At 45.3% G+C, this 19,541-nt stretch overlaps 1 protein-coding gene across 6 annotated transcripts; it reads left to right on the top strand.

Annotated features, from left to right (window-relative positions):
- The first annotated feature begins 1,876 nt into the window (after positions 1-1,876).
- LOC310823858 (PHD finger protein 12-like) lies at positions 1,877-18,919 on the top strand. Of its 6 annotated transcripts, none has more exons than XM_083696736.1 (15): positions 1,877-2,561; positions 3,758-3,939; positions 5,895-5,967; positions 6,083-6,491; positions 6,638-6,758; positions 7,062-7,194; positions 8,500-8,667; positions 8,819-8,971; positions 10,244-10,934; positions 11,371-11,511; positions 12,115-12,243; positions 12,346-12,444; positions 12,537-12,619; positions 17,563-17,701; positions 17,879-18,919. In XM_083696736.1, the coding sequence occupies exons 1-15, from the start codon at positions 2,508-2,510 to the stop codon at positions 18,220-18,222; spliced, it is 2,919 nt and encodes a 972-aa protein (XP_083552862.1). In that variant the 5' UTR covers positions 1,877-2,507; the 3' UTR covers positions 18,223-18,919. The 6 variants fall into 6 exon arrangements, with proteins under 6 accessions (XP_083552862.1, XP_083552861.1, XP_083552860.1 ...); XM_083696735.1 differs by having other exon boundaries at positions 6,629-6,758; XM_083696734.1 differs by lacking the exon at positions 1,877-2,561 and adding an exon at positions 2,577-2,771.
- Positions 18,920-19,541: the final 622 nt, after the last annotated feature.

Below are 19,541 nucleotides of genomic sequence, written 5' to 3'. Positions count from 1 at the left end.
GTGTGCCGTCCTCAGGGAAGGAGCTGAGAAGGACATCCATCTCATCTAAAAAATGGCCAAGCTGACCTGGAGGACGATAGATAACAACAATGTGAAGTTTGACAGGGGAGGTGATAGAAACAGCATGGAATTCAAAGGAGGATATGGACAGGTGTGACAGGGGAAGGACATTATGTGACCACTTAGGCGAGATGAGGAGTTCTGTTCCTCCTCCTCCTCGACCAGAGAGTCAAGGGGAATGAGAAAAGGAGTAGGCATCAGAGAGGGCTGCCTACTCGACTGTGTTATCCGGTGTAATCCATGTCTCTGTGAGAGCAAGGAAGTGGAGAGACATGAAGCAGGCATAGGCTGAGATAGCCTCTGCTTTCTGGATCACTGATTGGCAGTTCCAAAGTCCTCCCGTGACAGTGAGGTCGTGGTCAGTTGAGCATGGTGGGTAGATTAGATTGGAAGGGTTGCGAGTGGAGGTGTAGTGTCGATGTGTCCTCCTGATGGAGGAAATAACAGGAATGGGGAGAAAGCACATTGTGACTTTTTGCCGGTATAGAGGGAGAAGGTTAGTGGGAAAAGTTGGATATCGGTAGGCTCAATACACTCAGGGTAATGAAGAAATTATCAAAATAGAATAAAAATACTTCGTGGTATGGCCTTCCTCTCAGGCCTTCCTCGATGGACTCCACAGATAGACTCCTAAGTCTTCGTGTCAGGAGGCTGTCGCTCTGCGATCGTCACGAAATAAATGCAGATTCTGTGATTGCTGATGACTAGCAGGGTAGCATCCCCTCCCACCTGACAATCAGTTAACGACCAGACAGGTTTCACCACTCACTCAATCCCAAATGTATTAGTCGTGGTCCAGGGTGAGCAGGAGTTAAATACCTGGCAGGATAGTATTTAGGCCCTCCCACTGGAGATTGACAGCACTTCACAGCTCATTGACTTCAAACAGATGGCTTCCAATAGAAACTACTTAAGGCAGGATAGCCAAACAAACAACTCTTAATAGCACTCTGATTAGAGACAAGATTAAACTGACTTACTCAGGCTGGAGAACAGGCTTCAGGCAGGATAGCCACTGCAAAAACAACCAACTCCTAATAGCACTCTGACTAGAAACAAGATTAAACTGATTTACTCAGACTGGAGAACAGGCTCACTCAACTCAATCACAAATGTATATGATTCTAAGGTTTGCAATTGTCTCTGTCTCTCTCTGTCTGTCTCACTCTCTCTCTCTCTCTCTCTCTCTCACTTGCTCTCCCATACTCCGTCTCTGTCTCTCTCTCTCTCTCTCTCTCACTCACTTGCTCTCTCTCTGTCTCTCTAATACATGTGATTTTAACATTGATGAAGTGGTGACCCCTGCTGGCATTATTAAGGTATTGCCTAATATTGAACTTTTGTACGGTACTACAAGAATACATATCAGGTGAGTTTGAAACTAGAGCGCTCTTGATTCAAACTCACCTGATATGTATTCTGGAAGTGTTGAGGAGAAGAGTGGTACCAGAGATGTATTGAAATCTTTGAAAAATAACTCTGTACAGTCCATTATTCTGGGGCAATACCATTTCATAATAATAATTAGGATATAAGAACAATTACAAACCCTTCTGGGGCAATACTATAGCAAATATGATATGGTTATGATTGATATATATGTATATATATGTTAAGAAAATTAGCGTATTTACGTGGTTCCTTGACACCTATTTACCGTGTTTAAATGCAAAATAAAGTTTAACTTGGGTGCTCTTATTTTGAAGAAATCCTCAGTTACATAAATTTACATTGACCGGAAGTAGGTGGGCGGAGCTCCATTAATTGAGCTCGGAGAACACAGATCCAACTCAGAAAGGATGTTGCTAGCAAGCTAACAAAGCAGGATGCACAGGATTTTTCATAACAGTAATACATCTCTTGACAGAGCTGTATTATCAGAGGAATAACAACTAAACGCTATTTTGCAAACGTGCACTATGCCGAACGTTTAACGACGCGTGGACTTAACATTTTGTGTGGATTCTGACTGTTGACGGCAAATGGAAGCGAACTTTCAAGCGTCTTTGCGAGCAGCAAACAACAGCTATTGCAGGAGCCGAAACAAGCCATGGTTAGCTAGGCCTTACACAGATACAGCCACAGTTGTAAAATGTCTCAGTAAACCGACAACAAGACAGTTTATTTAAAACAGAACAGTTTCAACTCTTAACTGTCGTGGACGTTTTGACAGTTTACAGACACTTGTGTGCCTTTCCTTTATTTCATAGCTGATTGCTTGCTTTCTAGCAGGCATAACGAGCTGACCAGCTAGCTAGATACGTTCAGCTAACCATGACAGCTTATGTTTTTCCTTTGTCACAGTTCACAGTAAGTCATAGCGAAGGCAATAATTAGGGGAAATAGTATATCAGTTATACCGCTGCCCGTGCCAGCAGTGGCATTTGCAGGATTCTTTTTGCAAGACGAGATAATCATCGACTGCAGCTGGATGGAAGTGGGACAAAATGGAGACCCCAACGATTGTGTACGATTTCGATACCTCTGGGGGCTTAATGGAGGTGAGGCAAGGCAACACCACTGAGCCACGTTGGTTCAAGAGTCGCTCAGGGATACCTCAAATTGCCTTGTTTTGCTATGAATTGTCAACTGGTTCATGCATGGGAAGTTTGAGGCTGTGATTTGACTAGCAAGAGATATTGAAGATGGCTTTGAAGGTCTTCTCACAAACACGTTCCACGTACCTATCTGAAATACAGTTCAATTTAGAAGTAAGTTGTCAATTGTGGTATAATTATTCGGCTACTCAATTGGTCACGCTTAGTAAACATTGATTGCCTACATTAACCATGTTTTTCAGGCAACCGTTAGAAGTGATCCCTGCAGAGTACAGTTGGCCTTGCTTGCACAATTTAGGGGCAAGTGTCGGGCTTTTGAACGAAAAGGGCCCATAGTAATGTAGTGATTACTGCTGCAGGCTAATTGGTATTTCACTTGACTGATTAGATTAGATTCAACTTTATTGTCATTGTGCAGAGTACAAGTACAGAGACAACGAAATGCAGTTAGCGTCTAACCAGAAGTGCAAAATAGCAGAAAGTGCAATGAACAGTATATACAGGTAGTGCAATATATGAGCAGTAAGTAGTGCAGTATAATATAAGTAGTGCAGTGTAAGCAGTATATGAGTAAGCAGTAGCATTATAAGCCGAATAAATAGGTTACAGTATGAACAGTGTAGCAGCATATGAGCTGTATAGGTAATGCAGTATATATGTATTAACAGTAACATAAGGTAGATAGCAGAATAAATAAAATATGGAATGCTGTATGAACAGTATAAACAGGTATGTACAGATATGTGCAGTGTATTAACAGTAGTATTAAAGAAAATATAGGGTTATGTGCATTATGAACAGTATAGACAGATTATGGACAGATATGTACAGAAGAGCAGTGGTATTGAGTAAGAGCAGTGGCACAGTAATAGTGCAATTGTCCGGGTGGGGGGGGGGGTGCAGGGGTTGGTAGGTTGTCACGTAGGTGCAGTGTTCGAGTTCAGTAGGGTGACAGCCGCAGGGAAGAAGCTGCCTCTGAACCTGCTGGTTCGGGTGCGGAGAGACCTGTAGCGCCTCCCTAATAGTCTACTAGCAATCAAAACATATACATGGAACGAGGGGCCAGTGAATACACTTCAGTTTAATGCAAATGCACAGACGTGTGATCCAGCTTACTAAAACTTGTTGAACTCTTCCAGCAAATCCAAACACTGCTCGCACCCCCGAAGTCCAAAGACGGTGAGAAGAGAACTCGGAAGGCCGAAAGGGATGCTCGGAGAAGCGGCAGGTCTACCAACCACGATACCTGCGATAGTTGTCGTGAAGGAGGAGATCTTCTATGTTGCGACCATTGCCCTGCATCCTTCCACCTACAATGCTGGTATGTGTATGATATATTGCTGTATCGCGCATTCCTGTCAATGAGCTTGCATGGCTTGCTGGTTACATTGATTGTATCGAAACAAAGTAACTTTCGAAATGTTTCTTCGCGTTTGATGTAGCTGGGAAGATGGATGGCTACGTGTGTTGTGCTAAAGGGCTTCATGGCGGCGTACAACGAGTACGCTGTTGTGTTGGCCTCATCAATGCGATTATCCCAAAGCATGCAAGCAACATCTAAGAGTAGTAATTGAACTGTAACGGACTACCATTTTCTTACCGGCCAGTTATGTGCAGAGGACTGTACTGCTGTGCAAACGTTAGATGTGTGTGTGCGCATGTTCATGTTCAACATACTCACCGAGCACTATTAAGAACACTATACAAATACTGGGTAGGGCCTCCCTTTGCTCTCAAAACAGCCTAAATTCTTCATGGCATTGATTCCACAAGATGTTGAAACATTCCTTTGCGATTCTGAAGACGACATGATTGCGTTTTTCAGGTGCACTTTCAAGCTGTGAATCTCCCGTTCTACCACATCCCAAAGGTGTTCTATTGGATTCAGATCTAGTGACTGGGAAGGCCACTGAAGAACACATTGTCATGTTCATGAAACCAGTTTGAGACAACTTTTGCTTTGTGACATGGTGCATTATCATGCTGGAAGTAGCCATTAGAAGATGGGTAAATTGTGGCCATGAAGGGATGCACATGGTCAGCAATAATACTCAAATAGGCTGTGGCATTCAAGCGATGATTGATTGGTATTAACAGGCCCAAAGTGTGCCAAGAAAATATTCCCCACACCATTACACCACCCCCACCATGATAAGGTGTACAGGTGTTCCTAATAAATTTCTTGATGAGTGTATATGGGTAACCTGACACAGCAACGAGGACGTGATTAAAATTTGCTGCGGAATGTTTGTAACCAATCTTCCCCCGCCTCTCGCACGCAGCAAGACTTCACCTGCTTGGCTGTGAGAGCGCTGGGAAACACAAGCTAACAATGGAGTCGAGCCTGCTCTCGTGTGCCTCTGTTTACAATATGACGACCTCCCTGAAAATGTATTTTATTCCAGCGCCATTTTACCCTGTTTTCCTCCTCGGCCTTAGCAGATAATATTTGGCGTCGAATTAAACGTTGTTTGCGATGAAAGTGAAGATGTCAACGCTTTCTTGCACCATGGACTTACGCAAGATCCCACGAACGTGCTGTTCATCTGGCTGTCATTTTGCCGTTAGTTTGACTACATTTTCCTTTCAGTGCATACGATGCTTTTATAATCATTGGTGTTTAGGTTACATTTTGTACATATTTCACTTCAGTGCCTATGATGCAGTAGATGGCTCTATAGCCCTCCGGATTTCAGAGGCAAAGAAACCATTTATTTAGGCTAGCTATGATTCGGACGACTTTGACGTGCTCCACCACAATGGATTCCACAGGTACTAATTTGAATCATATCGGAAATGTTGTATAAGACCCTCTGTCTGAACAACACCTTTATCTAAATTTTGCCTTATGTTTTTCTCCCTTATGCCTCAAAGTGAGAACAAGATGAATCATCTATGGCTGGCTGAGAGGCTTTTTATAGGAGTATTTTATATGTTGTCAGTATGGCCACCAGATGGAGACAAAGCATAATTTAATGGTTCATTCCAACATCACCAGGTGGTATGGAAGTAGCTAATGAGAAATTAAGACATGTTGAACCCTGATTCAGAAATATTTGTTTACCCTTATCATTCTGTTGTTGAAGATATTTTGGGTCACATACATTTCTCCTCAGGCATTTTTACCAGATGACTGACAATCAGTTTACCTAGTGTTGTTTGTATGCTTATATGCACTGTACACTTACATGGCAAAAACATCTCTTTGACCCATGAGTGAAACAATTCCAGCAGGTTGCTTGCTTATGGCTGTATTTTGTTGTTTGTTTCCCACAGCAACCCACCGCTGAGTGAAGAAATGCTGCCCCCTGGTGACTGGATGTGTATTAGCTGTAATGTCTGTAAAAAGGTGAGCAGTCTTGTCACTACATGTTAAGAAAAAGAAAAGCCTAACTCCTTTCCAGTTTTCATTTCATACAGACTGATCCTCGCTGTCCCTCCTTCCCCCTCTCTACCCCCCCCAGAAGCGGGAACAGAAAGCCGAGCAGACGAACGGCCTGCTGGAGAAGCCCCTCTCCAAGCGTTCCTCCTCCCCCGCGGTGGACCTCGCCACGCTAGGCAAGCTGCACCTGGACAGTCTCCCTCCCGGGGTGAGAGCAATGGCCCAGGTCAGTCTCCTCGAATGCCGCAGCTGCCCCGGCATGCCCACATCCAACGCCTCGTCCACGCCGATGCCCTCGGAAGAGCAGGACGACGAGACGGAGGGGGCGGGTGGTGGTCAGAGTTCGGAGCCCGAGGGTGCTGCCCCTTTGGCGCCCTCCATGCCACGCCTCCTCAAGAGACCCTTCCAGCTGCTCATCGCTGCGGCGATGGAGAGGAACCCCACACAGTTCCAGCTTCCCAACAATCTCACCTGTCCAACCGCGCTGCCAGGTTAGACTGATTGACTGTGTGTGGGGGGGGGGGGGGGGGGGGCAGGTGGCCAGGTAACCCGGGTTAAATTTCATTGTGAGCGGCATCTTAAGAAACCCATCTCTTGGTCAAGGTGCTAAACTCTGGGTTGTGCTCAGTGTCCTCAGGCAGCAGTAAACGGAGAAGGAAAGAGGAGCTGATCGGGCGGCCGTTCAGGAGGCCTCCGCACGAGATGGACCCCAACGGCCTGGTCCCTCTGCCCGTCAAGGTGTGCTTCACCTGCAGCAGGTACAGTAACACACACCTTCCACCAGGGGAGGCTGGTGGACAGGCTCATTGTCAAACGTGTGTTTGCATTTACGAGCCCGTCCTCCTGATTTCTGCCTCCACTGTGTTCTACTAATAACATCCAAGGAGACAATCAAATTTAACCCGTAGACGAATACTAGAACAGTGAGGTGTACAGCTCTTGCATTGCAGAGGCAGTAGAAGTTTGAACAAAGATGGTGTAAATGAATATGGCTTAGACTTGGGTTTGAACATCTTGTCATACCTTCTCTTCTTTACCCCCCCCTCCACACACACAAATAGGAGCTGCAGGATGGCCCCCCTCATCCAGTGTGATTATTGCCCCCTCCTCTTCCACATGGACTGCCTGGACCCCCCCCTCACTGCCTTGCCCCCGGGCAGTTGGATGTGCCCCAACCACATCGAGCACATGGTGGTGAGAAACGCAACCTGGCTTTATGTATACACTCACCAAGCACTTTATTAGCAACACCTGTACACCTTCTCATGGTGGTGGTGGTGTAATGGTGTGGGGAATGTTTTCTTGGCACACTTACCAATCAATCATCGCTTGAATGCCACAGCCTATTTGAGTATTGTTGCTGACCATGTGCATCCCTTCATGGCCACAATTTACCCATCTTCTACTTCCAGCATGATAATGCACCATGTCACAAAGCAAAAGTGGTCTCAAACTGGTTTCATGAACATGACAATGAGTTCAGTGTTCTTCAGTGGCCTTCCCAGTCACTGGATCTGAATCCAATAGAATACCTTTGGCATGTGGTAGAACGGGAGATTCACAGCTTGAAAGTGCACCTGAAAAATCTGCAGGAATTGCGTGATGCTATCATTTAGTCATGGACCAGAATCTAAAAGGAATGTTTCCAACATCTTGTGGAATCAATGCCACGAAGAATTGAGACTGTATTGAGAGCAAAGGGAGACCCTACCTAGTATTAGTATAGTGTTCTTAATAAAGTGCTCGGTGAGTGTATAAACATGCTGGCTATATGTTCTCAATACGTTACCGAAGTTCGCACATCACAAACTGCAGAATCTAAACAAAACTGGTGACACTTTGTTGTGCACTTCCTCGTTTTTGTAGACAGTGGTCACTGTTATGATTGCTAGCATAGGTAGATCTGAATGGTAGCTAACAAACAGTAAATATGTTCTGATTTGCCCCAAGGTTTATGAAGCTTGCAGGTAAGGTACATTCTTAATCTTTTTCCCCTCGCTGACTCTCTCTTACGAGCAATCATAATGATGATTATGAAGACACTCTCCATAAAAATGGAGTGTCTTCAGTTGTTTAGATTCTGCAGTTTGTGACATACTGACTTTCATAGCATATTTCAAATCAGACCCTACCCACTCTTGTAGTAGGATAGCTATAAGCAACATAGTCATTGCTCCACCTTGTCTTGGACATGTTTGGTGCCATCAGAAAATGTAGCATATGCATATTTTCAAATGTTCAGTGTGGCCAGCGGGGGCAGCAACATGCTGTTAATGTCTTTAAAATGTATAAGGAAATGCCATTATCTACAGTTGACGATTCAACACACCACCCTGTAAAAACAGCAATGTTTCTGAGCTTTTCACCCGTATATCTCTCTCTCCCTGGGTATGGATCAGATGTTGTTCTTGAACAGCATGGACCTGTGGTGTTGTTTTCGTGCAGCCAAAGTGTTATCAAATAAATATTAACTTAACCCACCACCACCCTGTTATCCAGCTGAAGCAGGGGAGCCTGGCGCTGACCAACCGCTGCCAGCTGTTCGACCAGTTCCAAGACAGGATGTCCCAGCACGCTGTCAAGGTAGACCTCCTGCGGTGGGTCCAACGGCAGAACCTGCCCAACCGCCGCAACGCCGCCCACCAGCACAGGAAGAAGACGCTGAAGGTAGGTCCCGTCCACACGCACACTGAATGTATTGTTTGATGTTGGGCTGAGGTCTGATTGGTTACAAAGTATACCTACCTCAACCTACACACTACACACAAGCACACACACTGCAAGCATGCAAAATAGTTCAGTGTGTGTGCTCACACAGGTGCCCGATGCCATCAAGTCACAGTATCTGAGCCCCCCTTCCATGTTGGAGTCAGCGGGGGTCCGTAACGGGGAGCTGATCTGTAACGGCGTCTCAGACCAGGAGCATCTGTGCTCCTCTCAGCATTTCACCAGCGAGGAGGAGCAACAGGAGGTACACACACACACAGATCTGCTAAACTCCCCCTTCTGGTGGTTTTGTCCATAGAAATAGGATGAGTAGAACGGATGTGGTCCCTCAGATCGTGGCAATTTGGCTAGTACGCCACAAGATGACTGACATGGAATTGTAATACATAATTGCCATGGTAATCATTATTATTGCATGTAGTGTTGCACAATGTTCCGGTTCTACAAAAGTATCACAAAACCCTGCTTTGAAAACGGTTCTATACAAAGAAAATTTCGAACCGTTTTTTTTTTTTTTTCTTAACATAAATGCCTGAGTGTAATTTGTCTATATGCTAGTGGGGGCCAGTGCGCTCTGCATGCATAGTGGCTGGGAAAGACAACGCTAAACAGACACACGGTGTTGATGAGAAGGATGGAAGCCGTAAGTGTGGATGCTGGCCGTCCCCAGCTTTTTGATAAAAAGGTGCCAGTGAAATCTGCCAATACTTTGCTTATAGAGCCAATGATGACGGTGAGCCGACCAAAATCACAAAGGCTATTTGTAAAAGATGTTACAAGGCCATGCAGTCAAAGGGAAGCAACACGTCACATAGGCATTCCAACCTCTTCAAGGAGTTCAGATCATGACAGGTCAGCGAAGAGCTAGCTAAGGATATGCTTAGATACATGATTCGATAACATAACACGTTCAGGGATGGAAATTAAGTTCAGCATGTCCTCAAATGTTCAGTCAAGCGAGTGAGTTCATAAAAAATAGTGTCTCCTCCTCTCCTGGTGACCTGTGATCATGTGCCTTTGCCTGATGTTCCATCCCTGGACATGTTAATCTATTCTTGTGAATTGATTTAGATTTAAAAATAAACTCAACATTGGGTTAAAATCTACATACCATAACTTAGTGAAATATTAATGTAATTGAGAAGACCTGGGCCTGTATTATGGCCACATTGGCAAATATAACCTTATTTTGTGTCATATTCAATGAATGTCAAAATTCAAGCAAATATTTTGTTGTCGTGACAACACTAATTGCATGTGTAGAACACAGAGAGAAGCGACACATTCATAGGCAGCATCGTTTGACTGAACATTCCAGTGTTGAGTTGGTTGTTAATAAAGCTGTAAGCTGAAACTTCCAAATGGAACACCAAAGGATGCTACACCCACCATGGAATGTTGATTTTGAATGGGCATGCCTGTTCTACTCATTCTGTCTGTGTTGTCCTTACTTCTGCTCTCTTTATATTGAATAATATCTATTACTTGCTCTTACATTTCTTTCGCTGTCGGACAGTGGCTTCGGGATGTCATCGCGCTTCAGTGTAGCATCATGCGACACATATCCGCAAAGCAGATATCATCTTCGTCATCGTTGTCGTCAGACTGGGACTTGGAGCAGAAAGACAAGGCGAACATCAAGCCCTGTGCGGTGACAGTGGCCGAGGATCATGTAATGACAGCCTCACCTAACCCTTCCTCGAAGCTCTGCGGTACTCTGGTGCTCAACGGCCCCACGGTGGAGCACGACCAGGAGGGCTGCAGCTGCGCCATGAGGCCCTGTCAGAACTGCTGGACGCTCAATGGACCCCTGGCGGAACCGGAGCACTGGCCCGCGAAAGCCAACGGGCCTGCCACGACGGACGCTCGCAGACAGACGGAGCTGCTTCAGCACAGACTGAAACCCCCTCCGCCCCTCCCAGCCTCCGCCCCCACCACCTTCCTGGCAGTCCCCAACCACCTCGGAAGGGGGGCTGTGGTTAAAACGGAGAGTAGCAACAGCCCCCTGGGCTCCTGCGCCCAGAAAGCTTCCCCCACACCCCCCTCGGTATGCTCCGACACACGGCAGGACCTCCAACCTATCCACAGGGGGGTCCCCCTAGTGTCTCTCTCACTCAGCGCAGACAACCACATCTTCACCCCCCCAAGGCTGGTCAGGGACCCCGGCACAGCCAAGCTGCCCCCCCCTACGACACCCCCTCCCCTGGGTAAGATGTTCACAACAGCCCCAGCCCCTGGTGGGTGTAGCAGCAGGAGAATGGCACTCCCTCCACTTTTTTAGTGTTTTACTGTATTCAATTTGAACAGAGTGTCTGCTATTATTTAATATTGTACTTGTATTGATATTGTGCAAATTTGGGTGTAAAAGTTAGGGTGTGATTTTCTTTGGGAAGTGTATTGTATATGTACATTGTGTATAACATTGTTGAGGCCCGTGTGATGCAAGCATCTCACTAATCTGACTGTGACAATAAAGAACTTTGAATGCCTTCCCTTCTAAATGGTGTCCTGCAGGGGAGGCTGGTGGAGGAAAGGCTGGTTGTAATGCATGGAACGGAATGAGGAATGGTATCAAACGTGCCGTAGTGGGGAAAAAAGTGTGTTTGAAACAATTCCTCGTCCTACGATTTCTACCTCCACCAGCCTCCCCTGGTTTACTGTGTGTCTGCGCAGGTTTCTGTCCGAAAACTGTGAGTCCTGCCATTAGCTCTCTCTTCCCCGGCCTCCTCTCTCCCATAGCAGACCTGTCTGGATGTATGAAAGCCGTGTTGGAAGGGGACGTGGGTAAGTCCCCCCCCCCCCCCCCCCCCCCGATGAAAAGACCCCATCTGGTGTTCAATAGCCATGCTAAGCTAAACCATGCCTGTGTGTGTTTCCTGTATATTGAAAGTCACTTTTGCATCATACAAGCTCCCTTTTTTTCAAAATAAAGTTATATTTTCTCTTTATCGGCTAGCCTATCCTACGTCCTCGACTTGGATTTCTGCTTTTATCAGAATTCTTTTATTTGGCGAAGTATATTTGCACATACAGGAAATTGACTGGGTGAGGTTGGTGCATGGGACATAAAAAACAATAGCAAATATTGACAAGAAATGTACAAAATAGCAAAATATTAACAAAATAGCAATAACAAATGTACAAAATAAAACAATACATTTTGTAGACTGTGCGAGGCCAAGTGACAATGAGGCTGTGAAATGGGTATGGGGCATGTACACTATAAATTAAAATCATTTTAAATAATTATAAATGACTGTCAGTGATAAGTGTTTTGCTTTTGCTGTGTTTTTTTTTTTGGTTTATGCACTTTGAGATCATTCTTGTAAAATGTAATAAGTTATTTTATTTATTGGTTGCCCTTTTTGACTTTATGTTTTTGCACAGAGATTGAGCTGAGTAAGCTGGATGAGGAGTTGGTCAAGCTCCTGGCCTGGCAGAGGATACAGGAGCTCTTTCCCCCCAAAGCTCCTTCCCCCGCTGTCACCCTCAAGCCTCTGTCGCGGCACGAAGAACGTAAGGCTCTTTCTCTCTCTGCCTGATTATATCCTCTGTCTGCATGTCTCTCCCTCTCTCTGTGTTTCATGGTTGTAATGCTCACCTGTCTGTTGTCCACAGCGCCTAAGAAGGACGTGAAGCCACGGGCGGTGTTCTACCCTCTCATGGGGAAAGGTGGAGCCATTAACATGTGCTATAGAACCCTGTACATAGGATCTGGTAAGGTTGTAGCTAGGGTGAAGTTATGACTCTTCCATAACATTCATGTAGTGACTGCCTCGTATCTCTTTCTCCCCCCCCACCCCCCACAGGTGCTGACATGGATTTGTGCCTTACAAATTACGGTCATTGCAATTACATATCGGGAAAACACGGCTGCATCTTCTATGACGAGGTGGGTTGTTTTATTTGTTTTCTTTTCTTTCAAGGATTAATTAAATTATATCGTTAGGACCCGAGGTGCTTTAATGCTAGCTCTGTAGGAGACCACTGATTATAGGCTTCTGTGCTTTGTCTTTGGCATGCTGTGTGGTCTAATAAGAATAACAATTTATTATATTTATGAAGCTCCTTTTATTATTGTGTAATCTTGAAGTGCATAGAATAAAAGACAAAAAGCAATAATATACACTCACCTGCCACTTTATTAGTACACCTGTTAAACTGCTTGTAAACGCAAATATCTAATCAGCCAATCACATGGCAGCAACTCAATGCATTTAGGCATGTAGACATGGTCAAGACGACCTGCTGAAGTTCAAACCGAGCATCAGAATGGGGAAGAAAGGTAATTTAAGTGACTTAGAACGTGGCATGGTTGTTGGTGCCAGATGGGCTGGTCTGAGTATTTCAGAAACTGCTGATCTACGGGGATTTTCACGCACAACCATCTCTAGGGTTTACAGAGAATGGTCCGAAAAAGAGAAAATATCCAGTGAGCGGCAGTTCTCTGGGTGAAAATGCCTTGTTGATGCCAGAGGTCAGAGGAGAATGGCCAGACTGGTTTGAGATAATAGAAAGGCAACAGTAACTCAAATAACCACTCGTTACAACCAAGGTATGCAGAAGACCATCTCTGAACGCACAACACGTCGAACCTTGAAGCAGATGGGCTACAGCAGCAGAAGACCACACCGGGTGCCACTCCTGTCAGCTAAGAACAGGAAACTGAGGCTACAGTGGCAATTTGGCGTAAACAACATGAAAGCATGGATCCATCCTGCCTTGTATCAAAGGTTCAGGCTGGTGGTGGTGTAATGGTGTGGGGGATATTTTCTTGGCACACTTTGGGCCCCTTAGTACCAATTGAGCATCGTTTAAACGCCACAGCCTACCTGAGTATTGTTGCTGACCATGTCCATCCCTTTATGACCACAGTGTACCCATCTTCTGATGGCTACTTTCAGCAGGATAACGCGCCTCGTCACAAAGCTCACATCATCTCAAACTGGTTTCTTGAACATGACAATGAGTTCACTGTACTCCAATGGCCTCCCCAGTCACCAGATCTCAATTCAATAGAGCACCTTTGGGATGTGGTGGAACGCGAGATTCGCATCATGGATGTGCAGCCGACAAATCTGCAGCAACTGCGTGATGCTATCATGTCAATATGGACCAAAATCTCGGAGGAATGTTTCCAGCACCTTGTTGAATCTATGCCACAAAGAATTAAGGCATTTCTGAAGGCAAAAGGGGGTCCAACCCGGTACTAGCAAGGTGTACCTAATAAAGTGGCCGGTGAGTGTAATATGTTTTTTTTATATATGTATATAGAACCATATCATAAAAGCAGCAATCAAAGTCTAGCAGGAAGGGGAGGCCAGTGGATCATGCTGTTCGGTATGGTGGTGGGTTATGTCGCCGAGGGCGAGATTAGTATGGCCTTTTCCCAGCCTAAACACCATTCCCAACGTTACCCAGTTAAGCATAGCAGGATTGGCCCGAGGTTTGAGAGCAATCTTGGTGAATCACCATGACACTGCTAGAAAGAGAAAAAGCTTAGCAGCTGGGGGCCCAACCTGACGAGGGACACCGCGGCTGCGCATGTTCCTGAAACACATTTTATCTTTGATCTATCCTTCAAATAGGTGCAACTGCATAATTGCTTATGAATGATAAGTTGATTAAAATAGGTGTAAACTGCATTACTGCTTATAAATGATAAATTGATTCAAATGTGTGAAACTGATTAATGATAAGTTGAGTCAAATATATATAATTGGTTAATGATAAATGAGTTCAAATATGTGCAAAAGGCAAAACTGAATAAGAGAAATTATAAGGGTAGTGTATGACTCCGGGTCAACATATCTGGTTGGACCTCGTAGTGATAATGGTTTAACTGATACTGAAGTAGGCAACCAAATGCATTAATGTTGACTGTATAATTCTTACTCAGAAATGATTGCTGAAGTAGGCCACCATACTCATGTTTTACTATATAATTCTTACTCAGGGATGATTACTGAAGTAGGCTAATCATGTGTGCTAATGATAATTGTATACCATATGTACTAAATGTTAACTTTGAGGAAGGCATAGATTAGTATGGGACAAAAATAGAGTAGAATTGCAGAAGTCCACAATAAGAAGTGGCCTTGAGTCCAGTTTGAGCAGGAGAGTGATAAGTATGTCTAGTAGACATAACAACAGGTGCCCTTAGGCCCATGACTAAGCATGGGTGCGAACTCAGGGTGATGTAATGAATTAGATCGAATTCAATGCCTGACGAAATGAATTAGATAAGAAAGGGTGGGGGTAAAGGAAAGCCCCATTGCAAACTATAAAAAGAGCTCTCTGGAGCAGTACAACAGACTTTCTCCGCTGCGGAGCGTAACACCAGAAGGACCGGAGCAGGACTGAGTGTGCTGAAGATTACCCCGGAGTGGAAACTGGAGTTTTTCATACTCTAGCACCCAAGCAGGATCTCCTTGTCCAGAGCTCACACTCTGATTGAATTCTGACTGTCGGCCTCGCCACACTAGTACAACGGAGGACCTTGGCGGACCTTTGTTTATATAACAACAGCTCTGGCGGATAGAAGAACCAGCTACGCTCTGATCAAGTGACACTGGGGCTTCTCTAAATTTCACAGGCAGAGTAGGGACAGACTTGATTGACTGGTTTTATTCTTTTCTAATTTTTATCATTTTTTGAATACTAGCATTTTACCATTTAATCACTCTGCCTGTAATGCTGCAATGTTTTAAGCCATCATTAAATCATTTAACCTGCATTTAAAGGAATAGTTTTCTCAATTTTAATTATTAATTATTATTATTATTATTTTCTTTTTTTTAATATATTTTTAGTCATTCCATCCCTCATAAGCCTTTTTACGTCCTCCTGGTAACATAAAATATTATAGATTGCTGTGCATAATACATCTTAGGATCTGAAGGGTTATCTGACCCCTTATTACCTCCTTTGGGTAAATTATCCTTACCGATAAACCCTTTATCCGCAACCACACCAACTGGCACTCGTATCAGATTAGAGCGGTCGTTAACCATAGAGGCTACCCACTTCTGTGTACAGTTTTTAGGTTTGGGGTGATTTTTCAGTTCAGCTGAGGTGGGTAGAGGAAGATATGGGAGGAACTATGGGATGTAGACCGTTAACAGCGGAGTGAATCTAATCGACACCAACCTACATAGGACCAGTCAGCATCTGACAGGGTAAGACCCCTCAGGCTGAGGATCCATAACCGGTTATCTGAGGGTTGGTCTGGGGTTCTGTACAGAGCCTAAATTCCCGGGAGACAGTTAACAGACCCACCGTGACGGAACACGACGTGAGGAGGGCTCTGCTGAAGGTGAATACAAGGAAAGCTGCTGGCCCAGATGGCATACCTGGGAGAGTACTTAAGACCTGTGCTAACCAGCTAGCTCCTGTGTTCACCACCATATTCAACCTCTCACTGGCTAATTCAGTAGTTCCCACCTGTTTTAAAAGATCTATCGTCCCTGTGCCCAAGATCACCTCCCCAGCCTGCTTGAATGACTACAGACCCGTGGCTCTAACCTCAGTGGTCATGAAGTGCTTCGAGAGGCTGATTAAGGATTACATCTGCTCCTCCCTCCCTCCGACCCTAGACCCACTGCAGTTCGCATATAGACCAAACAGATCTACAGACGATGCAGTTTCCCAGGTCCTCCACACCACTCTCTCTCACCTTGACAGCCCCCCTTTTGCCTATGTGAGAATGCTGTTTATAGACTTCAGCTCAGCGTTCAATACCATAGTCCCCACCAGACTGGCTGATAAGATGATTGGTCTAGGACCGAACATTCCCCTGTGTGCCTGGATCCTGGACTTTCTGACGGCCAGGCCACAGGTGGTCAGGGTGGGTAGACACACCTCCAGCTCACTCACACTGAGCACAGGGTCCCCCCAGGGCTGTGTCCTTAGTCCCCTCCTCTACTCCCTGTACACCCACGACTGTGTGGCTAAGTCCAGCGAAAACTCCATCAAGTTTGCGGACGACACGGTCGTGGTGGGGCTGATCTCAGACAACAATGAGAAAGGCTACCTGGACGAGGTGGCGGACCTGTCACTCTGGTGTCAGGAGAACAGCCTCATCCTGAATGTCTCCAAGACAAAAGAGCTGATTGTGGACTTCGGGAGAGCACAAAAACTAAGGGCCTACACACCGCTGGACATCGGTGGGACTGCTGTGGACAGGGTGAGCAGTTTTAAATACCTGGGAGTCAACATCTCAGAAGACCTGCCCTGGACTACCCACATCAGTTCTCTGGTGGGAAAGGCAAGGCAGCGCCTGTTCCATCTCAGGCAACTGAGGAAATTCAGAGTCTCCCGGAGGATCCTTCAGTCCTTCTACTCTGGAGCTGTGGAGAGCGTCCTGGCTGGCAACATCGCCGTCTGGTACGGTAACAGCACGGCCCAGGACAGGCGAGCTCTGCAAAGGGTGGTACGCCTGGCAGAAAAAACCATGGGAGCTCCAACCCCCCCTCTCCATGTCCTGTACACCAGGAGGTGTAGGACCAGAGCCTACAGGATTATGAAGGACCCTCACCACCCGAAACATGGACTGTTCCAGCCGCTGCGGTCAGGAAAACGCCTCCGCTGTCATGCAGCAAGAACAGAGAGGCTAAGGCTGAGTTTCTTCCCCCACGCCATCAGAATCGTCAACGATGACCCCACCAGTGCCCCCCTCAAGTCACTCACACATGCACTGTCATCTTAACACACATGCACACACAATCATCCATCTGCTATTTATATTGCTTACTTATATGCTTACTGTTTATACTGTCCATACTGTATATTTTTTAGTACTTAGTACTAGTTTGTGTCCCTTATCACCTTCTGTAGAATACCAAGCATTACGAGCTGCTTAACTACAGTGAACATGGGACCACGGTGGACAACGTCCTTTACTCCTGCGACTTCTCTGAGAAGGCCTCGCCAAGCCCCGCCGGCAGCCTGGTTTCCAGAGTACAGAGCGTTATTTGTGAGTAACACACACATACACCCACCCACACCCACTTGATATGTACAGATCACCTATGTACAGATCAACTACCTGGGTTTGGCCCTGCTGTGTGTGTGTGTGTGTGTGTGTGTGTGTGTGTGTGTGTGTGTAAAAAGAGGTTGTGAATGACCCCCCCCCCCCCCCCCCCACCCCCAGGTCGCTGTAAGAGGAGGGAGCAGGAGGAGGGTGCTGGGGCTGGTGCTAGGTTGATGCCAGCGGGAGGAGTGATGAGTTGCCAGCCCCAGGGAGGTCCCAGGCTGTCCTGCAACTGCAAGGCTAGCAGCTCCAGCCTGATCGGGGGCAGCGGGGCCGGCTGGGAGGGCACCGCGCTCCTCCACCACGGAAGCTACATCAAGCTGGGCTGCATGCAGTTCGTCTTCAGCATTGCAGAGTTCGCCAGCAAGCAGCCCAAAGTGGAGGAGACCATAACTACAACCACCATGTCTATCCATGCCACTACCATCCTCAGCCAGGAGGGGCAGCAGACAAACACACTCTGAAACTACACCAACAAGTGCCTGTATTGCGTTCCAATTCGGTTCCATAGCCCGACGACAAACTCTGCTGCATTTTTTCCCCCTCTTTCCAGTTACAATTAAGGGAAGCCTACAGAGCTGGCTGTTTATTTCATTTTTATTTTTTCAACTCATTATACAATTGCATGAAATGGAGTATTATCTAAGGCCTGTTATTTTAGATCGTCTGAATTTTTGTTGTTGATGCCCATCTAAGATTCTACGTTCTTCAAACTTCAATTAGTATTAAATCTTCTGTTTTGCTAGTGTAGTTGTATATTTTATAACATAACATTTGCTTATTTTTCCATTTTGCTCATTTTACCCCCCAAACATTTTATTTTGTGATATTGAAATCATCGTACTTTTGCATGAACACATCGGCTACACACGTGTTTGTATATTTATGTAAATATGTACCATTCGGTGCTTTTCAGTGGGAGAGACATTGGATTTCCTGTACATACAACACTGTGTTTTGGTTAAGTGTCTGGTAGTGTAACAGAGATGTATTGTTGTATAACTTGTTTCAGTCCTGTGTCCTTGAAGCTGTTGTCCATGTATAAATAGTGTTTCTAGCTCTCTTTTTAACACTCATGTACTCTGTAAATAAGCATTCTTTGTCTATTTCTGCCAGTGTTTAAACAATGTAAATACAGAATGAAGATTTTTTAAGAACAAATTTAAACATGTCTGTGTACTTTTATTTGATAGGATATGATCTCTAGCGTGATTCCATATTCGCTTTACCTGTTAAAATGCCAAACCCACCCATTACATTTTAGTCATTTAGCAGATGCTCATCCAGAGCGACTTGCGGCAAGTGTATTAATTAATTGTTGTGGTTTGGGTCAGTACTTTCAGTAACTCCTGTGGCTTGATGATTCGCGGGCAGTCCTTGAAAACAGTGGAACTGAACTCTCCACAACCAAACTAGGCCTAACAGTTCAAGTTACATGGACGCTGTCAATATGTATCAATCTTTTAATATAATTTCAGCACACTGATGCCTACACGTTTCACGTGTTTTTTTTTTTGTTTCGTTTTTTCAGTGCAGGTTATCGTCCTATCATTTGTTGCGCAAATCTGCCTTAAGACAACAATGGATATCCGCCCTGATGGGTGCCTTCTGTTGCTATAGCAACTATGAGTTTACAGAATTAGTTCTTTGCATTTTCAGCAGCCAAAACACAACACTGTTGTACCATTTTAGCGACTCGAAACAATGTTTCTAAGCGCACAGAAGAGGTCAGAGGGTGAAGCAAATTAGGCTTATTAGCTCGTTTGCTTGGTTACTAACTTAT

Source organism: Argentina silus (assembly GCF_951799395.1).
Source record: "Argentina silus genome assembly, chromosome: Y".
Classification (NCBI taxonomy): Eukaryota; Metazoa; Chordata; class Actinopteri; order Argentiniformes; family Argentinidae; genus Argentina; species Argentina silus.
The sequence above is the reverse complement of the archived record's forward strand: the minus strand, read 5'-3'. Positions and strand labels throughout refer to the sequence as shown.